This window comes from Myxocyprinus asiaticus, chromosome 28 (assembly GCF_019703515.2).
Source record: "Myxocyprinus asiaticus isolate MX2 ecotype Aquarium Trade chromosome 28, UBuf_Myxa_2, whole genome shotgun sequence".
Classification (NCBI taxonomy): Eukaryota; Metazoa; Chordata; class Actinopteri; order Cypriniformes; family Catostomidae; genus Myxocyprinus; species Myxocyprinus asiaticus.
This window is the reverse complement of record NC_059371.1, coordinates 25114583-25136551: the sequence shown is the minus strand read 5'-3', so window position 1 is coordinate 25136551 and position 21969 is coordinate 25114583. Positions and strand designations below refer to the sequence as shown.

General features: G+C 39.1%; 2 protein-coding genes across 9 annotated transcripts in view; one reads left to right on the top strand and one right to left on the bottom strand.

Moving 5' to 3' along the window:
* LOC127419036 (V-type proton ATPase subunit S1-like) overlaps nt 1-21969 on the bottom strand; it is a 691126-nt gene that overhangs the window by 260199 nt on the left and 408958 nt on the right. The gene's annotated exons all lie outside the window — the stretch shown is intronic.
* hspg2 (heparan sulfate proteoglycan 2) overlaps nt 1-21969 on the top strand; it is a 171789-nt gene that overhangs the window by 97055 nt on the left and 52765 nt on the right. For all 8 annotated transcript variants that reach the window (XM_051660037.1, XM_051660039.1, XM_051660040.1 and 5 more), the window contains exons 30-41: nt 2407-2474; nt 3097-3161; nt 3271-3411; nt 3684-3875; nt 18467-18559; nt 18651-18740; nt 19053-19283; nt 19380-19493; nt 20930-21057; nt 21391-21477; nt 21564-21616; nt 21744-21908. In XM_051660037.1, coding sequence (XP_051515997.1) covers nt 2407-2474; nt 3097-3161; nt 3271-3411; nt 3684-3875; nt 18467-18559; nt 18651-18740; nt 19053-19283; nt 19380-19493; nt 20930-21057; nt 21391-21477; nt 21564-21616; nt 21744-21908 — 1427 coding nt within the window. The remainder of the gene's footprint in view (nt 1-2406; nt 2475-3096; nt 3162-3270; nt 3412-3683; nt 3876-18466; nt 18560-18650; nt 18741-19052; nt 19284-19379; nt 19494-20929; nt 21058-21390; nt 21478-21563; nt 21617-21743; nt 21909-21969) is intronic.

Here is a 21969-nt window from a genome sequence, read left to right as displayed (position 1 = left end):
GAAAGAAGGCATCAGTTAAAGTTCCTCTTACCTCATGGGCAAGGAGTAACAAACTAAATATAACATCTGAAAAACATCACAGAAGTGGTCCAAGAGAAAATGCTAAGTCTACAGAGTCAAAGAGTACTCTAATGGTGACCAGGACACATAATCAACTGTCCCATTCACCTCCAAGGCCGCAGACAAAAGAGGAATCTGCAACTAAATTTCAGATTCCCGCACCATCTCATAAAAAAATCCCTCAAGTAAAAGAATCAGCTAAACACCGATCTTTTGAGTCATCGAGCGAGCCTCAGAAAGAGGCAAATAATCCTGCAAAAAGACCACACAAACCTAAGAAATCACAAAAATATGATTCAGTTATAATACCGTCCAAAACCGCCACAAACATGTTGGTAATCAAGAACCCCTCTCATAGCGTCCAAACAAATAGAAGACATTCCAGTACTAGACCCTCCAAGGCAAATCAGTTAGACCATCCTTCACTTGAAACTAGAGGCACCTCAAGATCCAAGCAACCTGAGAAAATGTTTGGATACACAAATGCCCCCAGTAAATCTGATGGCAAAACGAGATTACAGTTGCCTAAACCCAAAGTAAAGATAACTACTGCGAGAAAATCTACTGAGAGGAAGACCTCTAAATCCTTAAACATTTTAGACCTATTCATGCAAAACAACAGAGGACAAAAGAAACTAAAAATGCCCAGACTAAAACAAGATGGAAACCTTCATATTGTTCTTGGAAGAGTGGCCATTCCCATCAAAATAATTCCTGATTTCTAGATATGACATGGATTACAGTACCAGTTTACATTACCCTGGACCTGTGTATTTCTCTTTGATAGATGTAGAAGAAAAAAATTTACCTTGAACCACAAAAACTATACAAAACTTATTGAATGATGTTGTTCCTGAAGAGAGTACGGTACGGTTTCATTCAAGTAAAAGCTTGGCTTTTGGACAGTATTCTAGCTTTTTTGAATGCAAGCTATGATGTGCAGAAAGAGTATTACATGTCGTCATTTACCTCTTGTAAGCAAGTGTTTTGTATCAAACAGATGTAATGAACCTTCTCAATTCTAATTTCTATTTTTAGAATTTTTAGAACTGCAAAAATAACAATTTCTCTGACCGGTTTACCTTTGAAAGAAATTGCACGCAGCAGCTTTAAAGAGTCCAACATTTCAAGTTCTTGTTATTTGATATCTTTTTTTAATTTTTTTATAACTGTTTTTATACTACTTTGTGTACTTTTGTAAGTGTGTACTGTATGTACCTATGTGTTCAGACATGACATTGAATAATTATTACACACGATGGTACTAAAAATGTAAACATTTTTGCATGTATTTTATCTTCATTTATCCATGCTACCTACTCATAAACTTATCTCCTTGTTTGATTTGTGAACTCCATCCCCTAACACCTCGATTTGCAAAAAAACATGACAAAAGTTACAGTATGTCATTTTAGCGGTATACATTTTTGAATGTACATTATAATGACCTTGAAAAATATTGTCAATTGGCTGGAGAGAGTATAAAAAACAAAAGTTGGAAAAGTTACTGTCATTAATATTTCATCATAGCCATGCATAGCATTTAATTTGGACTACCTTGGAACCTTCAGTTATCAGGTAAGACTTTGAGACAAGTGTTTCAGCTTCCACAGGCTTTGGCATAAGGTGTTTTACTAGCTTTGGCATTTAATTGGGTCATTGCAGGAGCATTCTGGATTGCTTTGTTTCTCCACTGTTCAGCAAAGTATTCAAAGAGAGAATGACTCAACATCATTTGGATGATGAAATTCCTGACTAGTTTATCCATCTCCTAAAGTTGGCAGCATGCAAGATCTTACGCTATCCCCTGTTATATTTTGACCTTATATTTGTCTTGAGGTGGCTATTAGGGGAAACTAATGACAGTGGTTTGTTTCTTTGCTTTTTATTGGGAAATGATGAATGTGAATATGAATCTGGCAGACGTACAATATCTGCTTGTATAAACACAGACGTTTTATGTCATTTGTTAATTATAGTGTCTATGTTTGTTGTTTGTCAAAGGATATACTTGATATGAGGTTGTTTTGGTATAGACTAAATGACCACAATTGTATTTACTGTCAATTATTAATTTTGTTTTCATGATCCAATTATCTGTATACAAATCAAAGTGTCTTTATTTTTGTAATATTTGCATGCTAAAGAAGCGTAGCACAATAAATATTTCCTCAAAGGGCTTATACTCACAGATCATAAAAGAGACTCTGGCTCTTAATGTTCATGGCAGGCCCTGTCATGTCTCTTTTGGTTCCTATTATGCTTTTCTTTTTCCAGCCAGACATTTTAAAACAGTTTTTCTAAGGTGTTGGCTACTTTTCTAAGGTGTTGGCTACTTTTCTTTAGATGTGCCCCTGGATATACTGGCAATCCCCAACTTGGACAAAGATGCACTCAGAGTAACAATAATAATGGTAAGATTAACAACAAAAAACATTTATTCTTTTTTTTCTCCCAATTTGGCATGCCCAATTCCCAATGTGTGTAGTGATTCGCCTCAATCCGGGTGGCGGAGGCTGAATCTCAGTTGCCTCCACGCCTGAGACCATCAACCTGCGCATCTCATCACTTGGCTTGTTGAGTGTGATGCCACGGAGACCTAGCGCGTGTGGAGGCTTCACGCCATCCACCGCGGCATCCACGCTCAACTCACCACGTGCCCCACTGAGAACGAACCACATTATAGTGACCACGAGGAGGTTACCCTATGTGACTCTACCCTCCCTAGCAACTGGGCCAATTTGGTTGCTTAGGAGACCTGGCTGGAGTCACTCAGCACGCCCTGGGATTTGAACTAGGGAACTCCAGGGGTGGTAGCCAGCGTCTTTACCACTGAGCTACCCAGGTCCCCTCCTAACATTTATTCTTAAAATCAACAGTTAAATCAATAATTTGAAACAAAAATTAATAAAACTTAAATAAAAATAAATATAAAAAGCTACATTCCAAAAACTTTTTTTGTTTTGTTTTACTGTCTGGTAGTCTTTATCAATATTTTATAAATTAAATGTGTATTAAAAATTCTTGTGTTTACAGAATGCTACCGCTGTGACCAGAGCGGTAGCGAGGGATGTAGTGCAACTGGAGTCTGTCGCTGCAAGGTAGGCAAAGAAAGGATTTTAAATGCACATTTTTGAATGTGTGGCATGCTATATGCTTCGCATTTACAAGAGTTACAATGTTAAAAATATTCTACTTGTTTGTATTCAGATGAATGTTGATGGTCCAACATGTTCCACCTGCAAGCAAGGGACCTTCCACCTCAGTCCTGCCAACAAAGATGGCTGCCTGTCTTGTTTCTGTATGGGTGTCACGCAGCAGTGTTCCAGCTCCAGTCACTATAGAGATGTGGTAAGGCCTGCTGAATTAGGGGTCACTCCATTAAATGGACATCTTTTGTTTTTTTTTAGCATTTCGTGGCATGAGCATTTTTAAGGCACCATGTCAAGTTATTTTTAATAATGTGTTTTGCAAACCTTGCTTTCTGTTGCATTCCACTGTGCTGTGTCTAGCTTTGACCACAAGAACACGTCTTGTGTGAACAACCCTTAAGACAACTTTCATTACCACTCTGGAGAGTTCTTTTCATCAGCTTGTGTTTATTTTCTCCTCTTTTTCTTAAGGTGTCCACCAGCTTTGCACCAGGAAACTACCAAGGCTTTGCTCTTGTGAATCGCCAGCGCACCAACCGCATTGACAGTGGCTTCTCTGTAGAGCTCTCTACAGAGGGAACACAACTCTCCTACACAAACTTTGACTACCTTGGACAGGAGCCCCACTACTGGCAATTACCCATCGCCTACCAGGGAGACAAGGTAGAGTTGGCAGCGTTATTTATCACCTTTACAAGCCTTCGTGTCTGTTTGTCTACATGCTATTGTGAAGCGACCTCTCTCTCACCTTGAATACTCTGCAAACTCATTCTTCTCTGCAAATAAACACTTCCAGAACTGCTTTTCTTCCCTAAATTGGCTTAGTCAACACTTGGTTCATAATGGCTCAGAGTGTACACAAAAGCCTGTATACAGTAAGGCTTAAACTAGTATCAACAAATTCAGGTTGATAAGTAAATATGTTTTTTTGGATAGTCTTAGTTGAACTTAAGTATTTTTGATTTATTTTGTGTTTTGCATGTGATGGACTGAATTAAGTGTTTCTGAATCTTACTCTTTTTAGAAGGGTTACTCTGCTCGGATTAGACGAGCAAATGAGGTAATGCAAATGCAAATGCATGTGCAGGTTCTGCTATTATTCTGATCATGTTTAGGAGAATGTCCCCTATATAGTGTGTTTCTGATGGTCTGCCTTGGCCTGTCATTTTTTTAGAATTATCCTGATGCTTGATTTGGTCACATCTGTGCATTATTCTTTTCAGAATGTTCTGGATCCATTGCTTCTTATTTTCTCAAGTTACGAGTTCAGTTTCTTTGTTTGAAACAACACTTTGAAGTGTTAATTGTTTTGCATGGGACTTCTTGGTGAATGCATTTAATTTTTAAAACAGTTAAAGGGATAGTTCACCCAAAAATGAAATTTCACATCATTTACTTGCCCTCATGCCATCCCAGATGTATATGGCTTACTTTCTTCTGCAGAGCACAAGCAAAGATTTTTAGAAGAATATCTCAGCTCTGTTGGTCCATTTAATGCAAGTGAATGATGGCCAGAACTTTGAAGGTCCAAAAAGCACATAAAGGCAGCAGAAAATCCATGCAACTCCAGGGGTTAAATCTTTGTTTTCTGAAGCGGTATGTTTTTGGTGACTCTAATTCTTCATGCATATCGCCACCTACTGGGCAGGTAGGAGAATTTGTAATAAAAAGGGCTTGCATATTGATTTTATTTAAATTTTGAGAGAATTAGTATTTTTGGGTTAACTATACCTTTAATTGTCGTACTTTCAGACTAAGATTTCAATATATTTAGTAGGGATGCATCGATCTGATACCTGGATTGGTATCAGCTCCAATACTGAAGTTTTTAGATGGATCAGGTATCGGTCCGACGAGCCCAATCCAAATCCGATACTGTGTGTTAGTCATGTTCGTTCCTGTCAAGCTCCAAAAATGACATAAAAGAACCATATAAACACCACTGAAGTAGTTCATATGACTCGTGCTTTTTATTCAAAGCCACGTGAAGATGTGCGATAGCTCTGTGAATCACAAAAGGCTGTGTTTAATAAGTAAATATATAATATGCACATGCAGCGCCAGCATGTTATTGAATGGCGCTGCTCTGTTTACACACACACTCGTGGTTATTTTTAGCCTTCACGCGTTGTGCAACATTTGAGCACTACTCACGAACAACATCTCTGATGTAGATGCTCAATAGTTTGGTTCACTTATAATATGCATTTAAAACAGCACCGGAGGTGCATTTTACCAGAATTTGAATAAGAAGCGAATTAAACTACTGTGAACTTGCCTACAAACAGACACATACAGGACTTCCTGGAGAGTTCAGAATGTCAAAATAAAAGCCTGAGGGTTTTAAAGTTAAAGGTTTACGATTTAAATATATTATTGTTGTATTTAATATTCTAAAAGTCAATAATAGTAATAATGTATTATTATTATTATTATTATTATTATTATTATTATTTGTTTACAAATTATAACAATATTCAAGTTTAATGGGTTCCAAAAAATAACTGTGAATGAAAATTGAACTGATATCTTACAACTAAATTGAACAAAAATAGAGATCTGAATCCTTTAAAGTCCAGATACAAGTTAATGTTTTTGCAAAAAAAAAAAAAAAAAAAAAAAAAAAAAAAAAAACTGCCTTCTTTTCTACTGAACACTTAGACTGGAATTACTGTTAATTTTGCTGCAGCATTATCCAGTAGACTAGTTAACAATAAAGTTTTTCTTAATAGTTTGTACATTTATATATAATAATGTGTAGTTAAAGGTTTGTGTTTCTTTACATATAATTAGCATCACTCAGTGAGGTATAGATATTCTAAACTGATTATGAAAAAACAACACTGGTATCGGATCAGTATCGGCCGATACTGAGATTTCAGATATCGGAATCGGATCAGAAGAGAAAGTGGTATCGGTGCATCCCTAATATTTAGCCAATTGTAAGTATAATTTAGTGCAGTGGTTCTCAACTGGTGAGTCATGACCCAAAAATGATTTGCAAGCAAGGGCGGTACTAGGATGTGATGTTTTTTCATTTGAATCTTTAGAGTGGGCTTCTTTTTATCTCTTTGTTGGACCGGGGGGTGCACCTCCTTGATAATTTGGCCTGGGTTGGTTTCGCTTGATCGTGTTTTGCCGTTTGTCTGGGGTTGCATCAGAAGTTTTTTTGGTGGGGGGCAGTTTTGTTTACTTTCGTACAATAAACAGTTGAAGCAAAACTAGTTGAGAACCACTGATATAGTGATATAGTCAGTAGTTTATTGTCTGGTATATACTCTAAATTCTCTGGAATACAAGCAGTATAAATCATACAGAGTTCTTTGTAGTGCTCACAGAAGTTCCTCAGAGATCTTGCTTTATTCACAAAATTAGAGAGACTCCACATGGATAGAGGAACAGCTGAGAAAGGACGCCGCTGTATGGCAGTCAATGAGCGATATGGGTAAAGACCCTTCAAGATCCAAAAGAGCCTTTGAGGTATTAGCTCAGTTAAATTGTTGGTTCTCACCACTGACTTGAATTCCATAGTCACATTTAACACTGTGAAACCTTCCCATTTGACAACTGATGGATGCTTCTTTAGTAACAAAAAATACTTTTAGAAAATTAATCTCAAAGCACAAAACCTCTTTAATCCTCCCACTTTTTTAATAAACTGACTGCTGGAGAGTTTGACCTGAAAGTTAAACTTTGGAAAACTGACAAAGGGCTGATCTGCCACCAGAATCGGCAAAGGTTAACAGGAACATCCTTAAAACTTTCAGCAAACAAACGTCTCCATCCATTAACTCCACTTGTAGAAGACTGACACAATGTTAAGGTCCTTTGAATGAAAACAACACCCTGATAGAAAGAATTGCGAAAGGCCATTAAGGCTTAAAGGCTAATTACTTTCCTGTTTATTGCTAACTGCATGTAAAATACAACTCCACCAGAATGAACACTTGAAGTGAGAGCATACGTGGTAACCTGATGCTTGCTTTGACTTCCTGAACAACACCCTGCATGCATTAAATCATCTTTTTGGCTGCTTGTTCCATTCATTCCTCCCAACTCAAGGGATAGTTCACCCAAAAATGAAAGTTCTGTCAGCTATTCACCCTCATGTCATTCCAAAACCGAATGCAGTTATATTTTTTCACAAAAAAGTATAACAATTTATGGGTTTGGAATGACATGAAGGTGAGTAAATAATGACAGATTTTTTTTTTCTTTTTTCGGGTGAACTGTCCCTTTTGTCTTGGAACCCCTGTCTTTCCATTCTATTTTTTGAGTCATTATATTTCCTTATCCATCCATCACTAGCACCCTGCTGATGAAGTACGCAAACTTGATGATGAAATCTGGGCTATCATCTCTAATTTCTCTAATGGGCAGGGCTCACCCTTCCCTTCTTCATTCTCTCAAACCTCATCCTCCCACTCTTCATTTTGGGCCAAGAGTTCTCCATCTCAGTCAAGTGTGCGTGCCCCTTCCTTCCATTCTGGTTTAACTTCCTCATTAAGGGACTCAGCTGACTCAGACCAGTCCTTCCACCTTGACTCCACTCAGGTTCTGTATGCTCTCACTGGTGACTCTCACAATGGTTCATGTTAGGTTTACACCAGAGACTGTGTTTCAGTCATTTTCCAGAATTTTAAAAACATTGATGGATAATTCAAAATGCTTTCTGTAAAAATAAGGCATTTGGTATGAGTGGATGAGAGATTCCAAGAGTAGTTTAGTGGAATAATTTATGCAATATTGTACATTAAATATGGTCACTACATTCACAATGCAAGAGTAAAATATAAAAGAAAAGGCCAAGAACCCACAACACATTGCTTGGTATGACTAAAAGAGCTCTAGTCACAGAAGTTCTTGATACAGTTACAATATTTTACTGAACAATATTTTTTACAAAACAATGACATGCTACACATAGATGCAATAATTTAAATGTTGAATTTTATTAAATAATTTTTTATGACTGAGTATAGATCTTATAGGGTATAGAACAAATGTAATTTTTTTCAGTTGTCCATCATTTCAGGCCATGACCACACTACTAAATTTTCGATTGAAAACGTAGTTCCCGTATGACTCAGTACACTTGACATATGGGGAGTGTCCTTCCACCCAACCTAGTTGAAACCTCTCTACATTAATGGCAATATTCTAATATTGTCTATGGTGTTTGAGCCACGCCTTTTTAGGAGCGAATCTGTCTGCTATAAAAGCAGGTGCACAAACACCATTCCTCAGAATTTTCTTCCTTCAAGACAGCGATTCATCTCTCATCTTAAAGCCCTCTACTGCTTCGCCGTCGACTACACGAGTCACGGGTGGAATCTTCATGGCAACGAGAAGACTCTCTGCTCCGCTGCAGTGTTCCGGCGAATATCACTCCGCCTCGCCGCTTGACGCTTCGCTGGTGAACGGGCCACTTCAGCATCCTGATTCCCTGCAGCGCTTCGGCCGGAGTTGTGTGTCCTTATCAAGCAATTGTATATTGTGTGTATAAATATATATATATATTTAAAAGAGTCGCTTACATGTTCGTGTCTTTTTAAAGATGTCGTTCCGTAAGTGTTCCTTGTGTGAGAGGCACATCCTGCCGTCAGATCAGCATGAGAACTGCATTCTCTGTCTGGGCTGTGCTCACGCAGAGTCAGCTCTCATGGAGACAGACTGCCCTCACTGCGAGGGCATGAGTCTCAAGACGCTGCGCTCATGAATCACCCTTGTTCTGAGGGACGAATCAGCCTCCCGCGCCCTCCCACCCGCAGGGCCGTGAGGTTGAGCAGGATGAATTTGAGGAGGACCTCTGCCCGCGAGCCCCTCGATCTCCATGCAACGTGTTTATGCCGATACATTATGTGCATGATATGTGCATGGCCTCATCTCGTTCGGTGGTTCTGACGCTGGGGATGATGACGATGTCATGTCTCTTGCTGCATCAGGCAAGTTGTCAGTGGATTATGACACCGCCCCTTCCCCCGGCGAGGAGGGTGTACGCGCCACTTACAAAGAGATGCTTAGTGTCCTTTCAAGGGTGGCCACAGAGCTCTATCGAGTGGTCTCCTCCAGAGGAACCTACACATTCTTGTCTTGATGAATAGATCCTGCAGTCCGGATGCCGTCAAGCGACCATGTCCCGTAGATCTGCCCTGTTCTTCCCTGAAGTTCATAATGAACTGTCAAAATCCTGGTGCGTGCTCTGTTCAGCTCGCCTGCGCAGCGATTACATCCTCTCAAATGTGGATCATGGGGAAGAAAACGGTTATGCTCAACTACCCCCCCTGAAAGAGGTGGTAGTGGTACATCTCTGCCCAGCGAGTAGCAGGGCATGGAACTCACACCCGTTCATCTTTCTAAGCTGTGTCAACTAACGTCTGCACTGGCTGGAAAAGCGTATTCAGCAGTGGGCCAAACTGGTTCAGCACTCCACACGATGATGTTGCTCTAAGTTTTCCAAGCTAAGCTTCTGAAATAAATGGACATCAAGGCTACGATCCAGAGACATTCAAATAGCTCCGCACCGCTACGGACTTAGCACTGCGAGCCACAAAATTCACTACACAGGCCATTGGCAAGTCAATGAGCAACCTGATGTTTTTAGATCATCACATCTGGCTGACTCTCACGGAAATGCATGACGCAGGAAAAGCCGCTCTATTTGATGCTTCGGTGTCTCCAGCCAGCCTTTTCAGAGGCTCTGTGAATAGAATTGCTGAGCGCTATGTCATGACTCGGCAACACCCACAGGCTATGAGACATTTTATGCCAAAACGGAGCAGTACTTCATCACCACCAGCTCGCTTGAAGACAGCCGCCTCAGCACAAGCCCTGCGCCGACGGGAAAATCCCCCCATGCAGCAAAGTGGTCCTAACACACAATACTGTTCCCCTCTTCCCCACTGCTGTTTGTCGGGAAAGGAATATTGTTGTTCAAAATGTTGTTCAATATGTTGTTTTCTGTGTCTCACATTAATCGCATGCAATAAAGTTTACACATTATTCACAACTGCTTCCCAGTGGTGAGCGGTGCATTATATATATCATGTATGAACATACAAAGGTTACAAAAAGAGTACTGTGCTCGCACGAGACACTCACACTTTTCAGTAAGGGCTTTCCCACTCCAAAACCCACACATTATGCACAACTGCTTCCCAATGGTGAGCGGTGCATTATATCATGTATGATCATACAAAGATTGTAAAAAGAGTACCGTGCTCGCACGAGACACTCACACTTTTTCAATAAAGGTTTTTCCCACTTCAAGCCCACATATTTTGCACAACCGCTTCCCAATGGTGATTATATCTTGTAATGAATTACAAAGATTGCAAAAAGATTACAGCACTCGTTGCACGTGCACGAGACGCTCACACTTTTTCAATAAAGAACTTTCTCTCTTCAAAGTCTCACATTATGCGCAACTGCTTCCCAATGGTGAGTGATGCATTATATAAAGTTTTGAACATACCAAATTGCCCTCTGTCCCGTTATGCGGACGTGTGGTGAGCTCTTACTGACATTCCGAATGGGTGCTAAAAAATGATCGAACATGATTATATGATCCAGTTTGCATGTCGACCACCCCGTTTAAACGGTGTTCTGTCTTCCACGGTTCTGTCCGAAAATGTGCCAGTGTTACTAGCCGAAATACACAATCTTCTCGCAAAGAATGCAGTAGAGGTTGTTTCATATGAATTAATAAGCCTGCTGTCCCGCTGTGCGACTACGTGGCAAGTCCTCATGGGCGGGTCAGAGCTGGTGTTTGCAATGATCAAGAACAATCTCTGGTCTGACCACATGTTATGCTGATATTGCGTGCACAGACTGCGACACACACAGTGGGATTTACAGCAGTCATTTCCTCATTCTGTAGAAGGAAGGTGGGCTTCGGCCCATTCTAGTTCTGAGATGCTTGAATCGTGCGCTCGCAATGGATCTCAGAAACTTGCTAACTCAGAAACAGATCTTATTGCACATCCATCCTTGGGACTGATTTGCATCAATAGATCTGAAGGATGCATAATTCATGTACCAACTGCACCGCATTACAGGTGGATTTTTAGATTTGTGTTAATGTGATAAGGGAACTGCGAATCAATTTAAAGTCCTTCATTTCAGCCTGTCTCTGGCTCCCCGCACATTCATGAAATGTATCGATGCGGCGCTCATACCATTGAAAATGAACGGTGTGTGTGTGTTTTGAACTGCCTCAGCGGTTGGTTATTACTAGCCAATCAGAGGCACTACTGAGCGAAAACAGAGACTTGCTGCTTTGCCATATGGAAAATCTGGTCTAATGTCAACTGGGTGAAAAGCACACTTTTCCCCAGCCAGTAAATCTCCTTTTTAGGAGTTCATGTGTGTGCACCTCATGAACGAGCGCATACAGACCATTCTTCGGTTTCTGTTTCAGTTCAAACTGAAAAAACATTACCACTGAATTCATTTCATTTTCATGTGCATTGTGGTAGCTCACCACTGTCTAGCTGCTCTAGCACCATGGATAGCGCCAGCCTTCTACCAACAGGGTGTTATGCTGGGTCAAGTTTCAGAAAGAAAATGCTGACCACAAATGCATCTAACACAGTTTGGGGGACGGTGTGTAATGGATGCCCGACTTTTGACACCTGGAGACAGGTGTGAAACGGCCGTGACATATCAACCACCTAGAGCTACTGGCTGTCTTTCTAGCTTTGAGAGCTTTTCATATTGTGAATCACCACATTCTGATTCATTCGGACATCACAACAATAGTGGCATATATATGTCACTATGTCACGTATGGCCAGGGAAACGTAAGTATGCGCTTCCCCTGATGCGCCTCCTCCATTCTGTCATCAGCAAAGTCTGAGTGGACATGGAAACAGTTCTTTTAATTGCGTCGAAATGGCCCAATCAGTCATGGTTTCTGGAGATGGTAGAAATACTGGCTGGGTCTCCATGGCAAATACCACTGAAGAAAGATCTTCTCTCTCAAACACAAGGCACAGTTTGGCATCCCCAGCCAGAGCTGTGAATCATACAGGTGTGGTCTTTGAACGGAGCATGCTTAATGCACCAGAACTGACACATCCAGTCATGAACACGATTTTACAGGAGAGAGTACCAACCACGAGACGCCTCTTCATGCTAAAATGGATAGTGTTCACTGATTGGTGTCTTTCACATGGCAAAGATCCAGTAAACTGCCCCATACATGAAATTCTCATAATTCTTCAAGAGTGATTAGATGCAGCACTCACTCCGTCAATGCTCAAAGTTTACGTGGTGACTATATCTATGCATCATGCACCTTAAGCCGACACCACTATAGGCAAACATGATTTAATCATAAAGTTCCTTAGAGGAGCAAGATGATTAAATCCACCTCTGCCGGCTACAGTCCCGACTTGGGACCTAAATTTGGTCCTAAAAGCGCTCGCAGCCCCCCCTTCAACCCTTTGGACTCTGTTGATTTTCTCATGCTCTCCATTAAGGCTGCACTACTGCTGGTTCTGGCCTCAGTAAAATGGGTCAGTGACTTACATGCACCATCAATTGACAATTCATGTCTGAAGTTTGGCCCTGCTCATTCAAAAGCCATTAAACCCAGAAAAGGCTGTGTGCCTAAGGTTCTAACCACGCTTTTCTGAGTGCAGGTGGTTCACCTTCAAGCTTTCTTCGCTCCTCCATTTAACTCGGATGAGGAACAATCCTTGCATTTGTTATGCTTGTGCAGGTGCTACATGCATAAGTTGAGCACACCCGCCAGTTCAGACTGTCTAATCAGCTCTTTGTGTGCTATGGAGGATGCACTTAAGGAATGTATGTCTCCAAGCAAAGACTTTCTCACTGGATCGTTGATGCGATTGCCCTGGCTTACGAGTCCAGGGTAAGATGTGCCTAATTGGTTTTAAAGCACACTAAACTAGAGGCATGGCCTCCTCATGGGCAGGGATGAATGGTGTGTCTTTACAAGACATATGTTTTGCAGCAGGATGGTTTTCTCAATACACATTCGCAAGGTTTTACAACTTAGACGTAACGTCTCTCTCATCACAAGTCCTCGCTGTTTAGAGCGCTTGCTATTTCGTTTGCCAAACATATACATATGCCCCTCCCCTTAAGTACGTGCTCCCCATCATTTTACACATGCATTCAGGCCTTTGTAAATTACCATAAAGTTATAAAGCACTTTCATTATAAATTAATTCCCTTCCCGACTGGGTTCGTGAAGGGGTTAATTCATACTCTATGACTATAGCTCATATATTCATTCTGAGTGCTCCCCTACTGGCCAACATGAGGGTCACTCACTTGCGGCATACTCATGTCGGTCACCGTCCCGCGGGACTGCTGCATCATGTTTCCTCTCTGGAAGATTATGTTGTGTAGTGCGGCATGATGGGATTCTGTTCCCCATATGCGTTAGCACGCAATGTCAAGTGTACTGTGTCGTAAGGGAACGTCTCGGTTACGTACGTAACCTCGGTTCCCTGAGATGGAGGGAACTTTATCGTGTAAGTTCCTTTAATGTGTAAGTTCACAAACGGCTGAAGAATAAACCTATCAACATGGGTATTTTTTTGCCAACTACCACAATTTAGAGTAGCATGTAAACACCTTAACTGGCGTTCTCACTGGCTTATCCAGTATGCTCATGTGTTGTGTGCATGCCACTTCACGTTTTGATGTCAATAGCAGATAATAGCGCGATTATTATAAATCTCATGTAAATGCGGTTTTCTTTTTTTGGGGGGGGGATTTTTCCCCTTTTTCTCCCAATTTGGAATGCCCAATTCCCAATGTGCTGTAAGTCCTCGTGGTCGCATAGTGATTCGCCTCAGTCCGGGTGGCTGAGGACGAATCCCAGTTGCCTCCTCGTCTGAGACAGTCAACCCGCGCATCTTATCACGTGGCTTGTTGAGCATGTTGCCACGGAGACATAGCGCGTGTGGAGGCTTCACGCCATCCACCGCGGCAACCACGCTCAATTCACCATGCGCACCACGAGGAGGTTACCCCATGTGACTCTACCCTCCCTAGCAACCGGGCCAATTTGGTTGCTTAGGAGACCTGGTTGGAGTCACTCAGCACGCCCTGGGATTCGAACTAGCAAACTAGCGAACTCCAGGGGTGGTAGCCAGCGTATTTTACCATTGAGCTACCCAGGCCCCTTTTTTTTTATTTTTTATTTTTTATTATTTATTTATTTATTTTTTTAAAGTAAGCTGATTTTTGGGAGTTATCAGTGTATGTAAATGGGCTCATTGTCTTCCAAAGTACAGTATGCGTCACTAGAGAGCGTTTCTGTTCTCTATGCATATTCAACCAAAATCATATTAGGCCACATCCACACTAATACGTGTTCGGTTGAAAACTATGTTTAATGTTCCCTGCCATCATCGTTTTCCAAAGTATGCTGTATTTTATGGTGGAGGAAAAAGCTGTTCCAGTGTGAATGAGAAGTGTAAATGTAGCAAAATGAATGCGTTTTCAACCGAAAAAGTACCGTATTAGTGGACGTGGCTTTAGTATTTTAAATCTTTAATTAACATTTTCTAGCATATGTTTTGTAAAGTCCAGGTTGTTGTAGACTTAAACTCTAATTCTGGCCTCAATAATGGAAAATTGTACAGCATATATCTACTTTTAGAGAAAATGGAAACAACAATAGATAAAAAATAGAGCATGAAGGAAAATGTACTACCCAGTCAGTTAAAATGATGAATGATGATTATTTGCAGCACAACCTCTGGTTTACACTAATAATTTGCATCAGACATTTTCTTGTATTCACATTAAGTTCTGCTGTTTAATTTTAGTTTGGATTTCGGTCTTATTGACAGGTGCAAGAGGGAAAAAACACAGTTGGACCTAGAGGTCCACGACCGGACTCTTCTAAAAAGGTAGTCACCTGTGACTGCAGGCCACTTATATCATGGGATAGTGCTTTTCTAACTAGGTCCCAGTCTAGGCCATGTTGAATGTTTATCAAAGAAATTAATGTTCGACAGCTGCATGGGTTTAGGATGTCTGCTTTTCAGTGAGGGAGCAGGGAAGTATGCTAAGGCTAGTCAGGTTTTATTGATCAAAGGGTGTTTTTTCCCTATGGTTGTAGCATGTAGTGCACACTAAACACACATGAAGAGTGTCCCAAAATCTGAGACCCCATTAAAACCCTATTTTAAACATGGAAATATATACAGTAGAAAGTTTAAGTATATTGAGCATTTTTAAACAAAGAAATGTTTTGATGTGAAATGAATAAGAAATATTCCAGATTCTACACTATTTCCAAGTCACTAATCAAATTAGCAAATTTGTGACTATGTTAACTCCATTGTACAAAAGGTCAGATTTCCTTGCTTCCATTGAAGCAGACAAAATGCTATCTGAAACATTCTCAAATCATGCTGGTTAACATGCATCATCAGGTTTTGCACAAACTTGTGGAGTCTATGTCAGCTCGAGTGCATGCTGTCATTAAAGCAAAAGGGTGACATGCCAAATGCTCAGAAATCATGAAATTCATGTTAATTTTTCAATTTAGCTATTAACCCAAACTGTTATGCTGGTAATATAATTTGTGAAAAAAATAATATATATATATATATATATATATTTGGAAAAATGCAAAATAGAATAATTTTCATTAGTGGTCTCAGACTTTAGGACCCCACTGTAACTATTTTTGTATGTATTAGTAAAGTAGAGCCAAGCTTAGTTCTGTTGCCCTCATTGTTTCTCACACCATTTTTAAAAGAATAATTCTGAGATTGTATCGCAGACATTACATGGATAAATCCTTATGAAGTTATCCAATGGTTAACCAGTGATTGACAGAAACAGATTAATTCTCTTTCTTGGTCTCATGCTTTGCTATGCCTATCTTCTACTCTGTCTCTCCTTCGCCTGTGCTATTATGCATTTCCTTCCACCTGTGCTCCAGTATGTTTTGGTCTACAATGGTTTCAGCTTGCACTCAGATGATGTGCTCTTCTGGCAGCTCCCGGAACAGTTCAAAGGGGATAAGGTAAACACATGGATGGGTTCAGGCCCACCCATTACTGATCCTTAGGTTGTCTGTTCTCCCGCTGATATTACTAAAGCACCACCGGAGTTAATAGAGGGATGGATGGGTAAGCCAAAACATTATTGGCTTATTTATCCAAACAAACATGGTGTGTTTATCTATTATCACTTAATGCCTAAAGTGTTAATTACTTTAAGTCCCTGAAAGGTGGAAAGTGGTGTTTGTGGAATTGAGAGTGGGTGTTGATGTCTGAACTGTTTAGTTGTTTAATGATGTTTTAATAACCTTTTTTAAATAAAGAGAAATAGTGAGTGAAAAATAATGAATATTTTTTTAAAGGAACATTACGGGTTTATCACAAGTTAAGCTTAATCGACAGAATTTGTGGCTTAATGTTTATTACCACAAAAATTTATTTCGAATCGTCCCTCCTTTTCTTTAAAAAAAAAAAAATAATAAAAAATTGAAGTTACAGTGAGGCACTTACAATGGAAGTAAATGGGGTCTTGGAGGGTTTAATGGCAGAAATGTGAAACTTATAATTGTATAAAAGTACTTACATTAATTCTTCTGTTAATACTCATGTATTATTTGAGCTGTAAAGTTGTTTAAATTGTCATTTTTACAGTCATTTAAGGGTTTTAGGGTTTGTTGACATTTATATCGTCATGGCAACAAAGTTGAAAAATTGGATATAACTTTACACAGAAAAGGTTAGTAAGTGATGTTATCACACTGAAGTCATGTTAACATGCATATTGTTTATGTCTTGTGGCTATACTTTTGAAATAATGAGTTTTTTCTCACTGTAACCTCGATTTTTTCTTTTTTTTTTCTTTTTATTTTAAAGGAGGGGCAAGTCAAAATTCATTTTTGTGGTAATCAGTATTATGCCACAAATGCTGTCGATTGAGCTTAACCGGAATATTCCTTAAATAATGCATTCTTTATAAATATAAATGTTTAAATTTCTTTTGAATGTTAATATTTATTTATTGTTCCAAAAACTTTCCAGAAAAAAAAAAGAATTACAAGATTACAAAAAATAGCAGACATTATTAAACACATTTTATAGAGTTAAAATATCTTAAGTTGTAGGTTGGGGCTGGTTTTAAATTGCATTTAGAGATATTATTTTTAAATGATGCCTTTGTTCTTAAATATAATTGTTGATATTTATTTTGAATATTACTATTTTTTAGAATGTATTTATAAATAAGAAAAGAGTTCTTGACTCAGAAATTGTATTTCTTAATTTTTTTATAAAATTACCCAAACAATTAAAGGTGCACTCAGCGATTCCTGAGAAACATTATTGATATTCGAACTCAACTGCCAAAACAAACACACCTCTCCCTTCAATGCTCCTTTGGAAGCTTCCACCGGCTCTAGACACACAACTCTCCTGCTACTAAATATAACATCACAACAACAGCATATATGGGTTCTGTGAAACATAGCAAAATTTGTGTTACCCACCTATCGAGAAGAAAAAGTGCAACTTCTGCATCTGTCTTCAGGCCTTTTACCTCTCAGAGGTCTCTCCACCGCTGAAAAGCCTCGCCGATGTTGACGCGGCTCCTAACCCTCGACTTATCATAATCCTTCTGTTTTAGTTTATATTCGTCTGACCTTTTTCTATTGGTCTGTTTCTCATTCATTTGTCCTCCTTGGAGTTTAGAAAGTTCGCATCAGCCAGATTTGCCATCACTCTTCTAATGAATTTCCCTCTCGCTCTGCCCCCACCCCCCATCATGTGCACGCGCAAGAACCACCCCCTGTTGCTGATTGGCTGGAGTAGTTTTGTGTGGATCGATCCGATTGTTTTTGTCCCATTTACAGAGCCAGGGCTGTGTACAAATACTAGATTTTTTTCAGCCCACCCACAGAACGGACAGCTAGCAGACTGTGAGGAGATATTTGCAGAATTTGACAATAATTGTATTGGATTCGAATTACTGAGTGCACCTTTAACAGAAAAAAAACTGCAAGAAAATTATAAGATAAGATAAAAAAAAAGCTGACATTATTTAACACATTATATTCTGGGAATATAAAATCTTAAATTGTGGTTTTGGACAGGTTTTGAAAGCATCTGGTCTTCTGATTCCTATAGAAACATGTTAATATTCTCATGTTTACTACTTTATATCAATGTTGGTGCTCCTGGTGAAAAAAACTAAAACTACTATTATTGGTGTTTTTTAATTGTATATTCTTGATTCTTACTTAGGTTGGTGCATATGGTGGAAAGCTGAAATATACAATCTCCTATGTGCCAGGACCTCGAGGTTCTCCGATAGAGGATGCTGATATTCAGATTATTGTGAGTATGACAACAAACTTGCATGAACAATATAAGGTTTCTTGCCATGAAATAGATGTTTCACTACCATTATTTGTGACTATTTCCGCAGGGTAATGACATCACACTGGTGTCACGGCAAACGTGGAGAAGAGGACAGGGTGCCAGAGTGTCACATGATTTTGAGATACTTTTTCGAGAGGTGAGACCTCATTTGTTTTGTTTACTTTTTATTTGATGAGATTGTTTGGATTTGTATTTATTATAATGTATAGAATGCGAACTTGATTTTAATTTATGGGTAGTAAACGCATAGCGTGATCATGGACTTTGTTTTTAGGTTAACATTTTTGCAGAGTGACAAATTAATTTTTAAAAGTGCAAATATTCAGTGTTAATTCTTAATTAATATGAGGTTGTAAATGTTGCATGACATGTCAGCTACACTTATAAGGAGGTTTATCACAACCTAAATGATAGATTATGGGAATCATGGCTGATTTGTGCTCTGCAGGAACACTGGCAGCGTCCTGATGGCATGCCAGCTACCCGGGAACACCTGATGATGGTGCTTGCAGACCTGGATGACATCTTGGTCCGGGCCTCCTACCACACAGAGATGAGCTCATCCAGTATCTCAGGGGTCCGCATGGATATCACTGTGCCTAATTATACTGGTCTGCCAAAGGCTTTAGAGGTGGAGCACTGCCAGTGTCCCCCTGGTTACCGCGGTCTGTCTTGCCAGGTAATAACAATGCAGATTTATTTTTTGCCCAACTGGATAAATCACATTAAATGTTCTTTACTATGTCACAATAATGAAAACTTGCATGTTGTATAGGACTGCTCTCCTGGATACACTCGCACAGGAGGGGGCTTGTACCTGGGCCACTGTGAGCCGTGTGAATGTAACGGACACTCTGACACCTGTCACCCAGAGACTGGCATCTGCACGGTATGTCTAGTAATTCTTATTTAACCTTCTGAAGCATGGTGCCCTCTGGAAAGATTTTTAAGAGTAATTTTAAACCATTCATGGTGTAATGCTATATCCAGTCCATCATGGGTGATTTCATTTGATTAACCCTTAACCATAATTCTGTGACTATTCTCTTTACGTATTGTATATGTCAGTGGGCCTTATTCATGAAAAATGAGCAGCAAGTTGTTAGTATAACAATTTTTACATACATTTCCCCATTTAATTTTATTTCTGTGACACGACAGAACTAGTTGTTGAATGTGGTTCTGTTCATACTGCACATATTAACCAAACTCCCCCTTAAAATTAGGTTGTGAGTTCTCAGAATTTAAGGCAGTCATTTTGGTTATAGAATGCACTTTTCAATCTTTTTCATAACTGAAAAACTGTACTGTATTTTGCTACTGTATGAACATAACCTTTGAACACAGGGCTGTTATTGTAATTTGCCATTCCAGTTTAGTTTAGTTTTTCATTTTTTTTTTCACTCTGACTGTTAATTGTATTTTTATTTATTTATTCATTTATTTATTTATATTATTAGAGTTTAGTGCCCTTAAGAAAAATTAAAAATTCTAGTTACAGTTTAATTCATATATATATATATAGATATATATATAGATATATATAGATATACATTTTTTTTATTATTTATTTATTTATTTTGTAGTATTGTTAGAGTTTAGTGCATTTAAAGTTTTTTCTAGTTATGGATTAGTTTGTTTTTATATTATTGTTTTGTATTTTAGGTAATGCTTTAATTGATATCATATAAAATGGTTAACAAGGTTAAAGGGATAGTTCACCAAAAAAATGAAAATCTCTCATTATTTACTCACCCTCATGATATCCCAGCTGTGTATGACTTTCTTTCTTCACCAGAACACATTTGAAGAAAAATAGAAAAATATCTCAGCTCAGTAGTTCCTTAAAATGCAAGTGAACGGAGAAATCTCTTTTGAAGCTCCAAATATCACAGACAGTCAGCATAAATGTCATCGATATGACTCCAGCGGTTAAATAATGTCTTCTAAAGTGATACAGTCACTTTTGGTGTGAAAAATATCAATATTTAAGAACTTTTTAACTCTAAATCGTCGCTTCTGTTAGGCTTAATTTGTTAATTTTAGAGTCATGAAAATGTATTTTAGTTTAGTTTCAATTTTTTACAACAATGTTAGTTTTTATTTTCAAATTTTGTCATTTTTAAATGTATTTTAAATGACTAAATGTAAATTGCAATTAATAGATATTTTGTCATTCAGTTTTCATTAAATAGCTCTGTGTAATAACACTGAGTCAAACCTGTTAGTAAATTCGGTAGTCAGTACCAAATACTGTGAATTTAGTCTTTGTCATGCTGTGATTACCTGTTTCTGTTTTTTTTTTTTTGTTTTTTTTATCCATAGAGCTGCCAACATAACACCAAGGGTGAGCTCTGTGAACAGTGTGCTGATGGCTTCTTTGGAGATCCCACTGCTGGAACCCCAGAGGACTGCCAACCTTGTGCCTGCCCTGGCACCGACCCTGTCAATCAGTTAGTCTTAACACATACTCACCACATACATACCCTTACACAAACCTTCTTCTTTTTAAAATTTTCATTAAGATATTATTTTGTACATTAAGCTGTTTGCCATTGGTTGGTCCACACAATGCAGGTTATATCAGGTTTTACTATCCTTGAGGGGACATTTGGTTCCCAAAATGTAGGCAAACTTGACCCACACACACACTCACAATCTTATGAAATATGTACAATGTATATCCAATCAACCCAGCTCCTGTTTTAAAATATTGTTCAACTTGCTAAAGGGCTACTGCATCCAGTTTGAGAGAGTGTTTCTTAATAAAGAGCTTTTATGTTTAGGTTCTCTCGTACTTGTGAGAGTCTCGGGAATGGAGGTTATCAGTGCACTGCCTGCCAGCCTGGCTATACTGGCCAATATTGTGAAAGGTATGCTCAAACCTCTTGTATTGTTACACTGGAGTTGCACATCAATAGTCACGACAATTGTTTATGTGATTTGTCTCTCTTTAAAGATGTGCACCTGGTTATGTTGGAAATCCACAAGCAAGGATCCCCTGCCGCAGCGGTACCTATTTATTTACTATCACAGTCACTTTGAAATGAACAGTTGAGGCACATTTGTGGGCCATTGCTTATGTGATGCAGCATTTCTGTTGGACAGAATGTTATACAGTGTGTTTAATCGTTTTCAGCTGCTGCGTCCTTAGTGGTAAAGGTGTACCCAGAAAGAGTGCAGGTGGCACAGGGAAGCCCAGTCACTCTCAGATGCCAGGTGTCGGGATATCCACCACACTATTTTTACTGGTCTCGTGAGGATGGACACCTGATCTCCAACACAGCAGAGAGACGCAGACAAGGTACTGCCCAGATTCCTAGAAGCAGGAAGCATGTTTACAAGAAAATGAATACAGGATATCT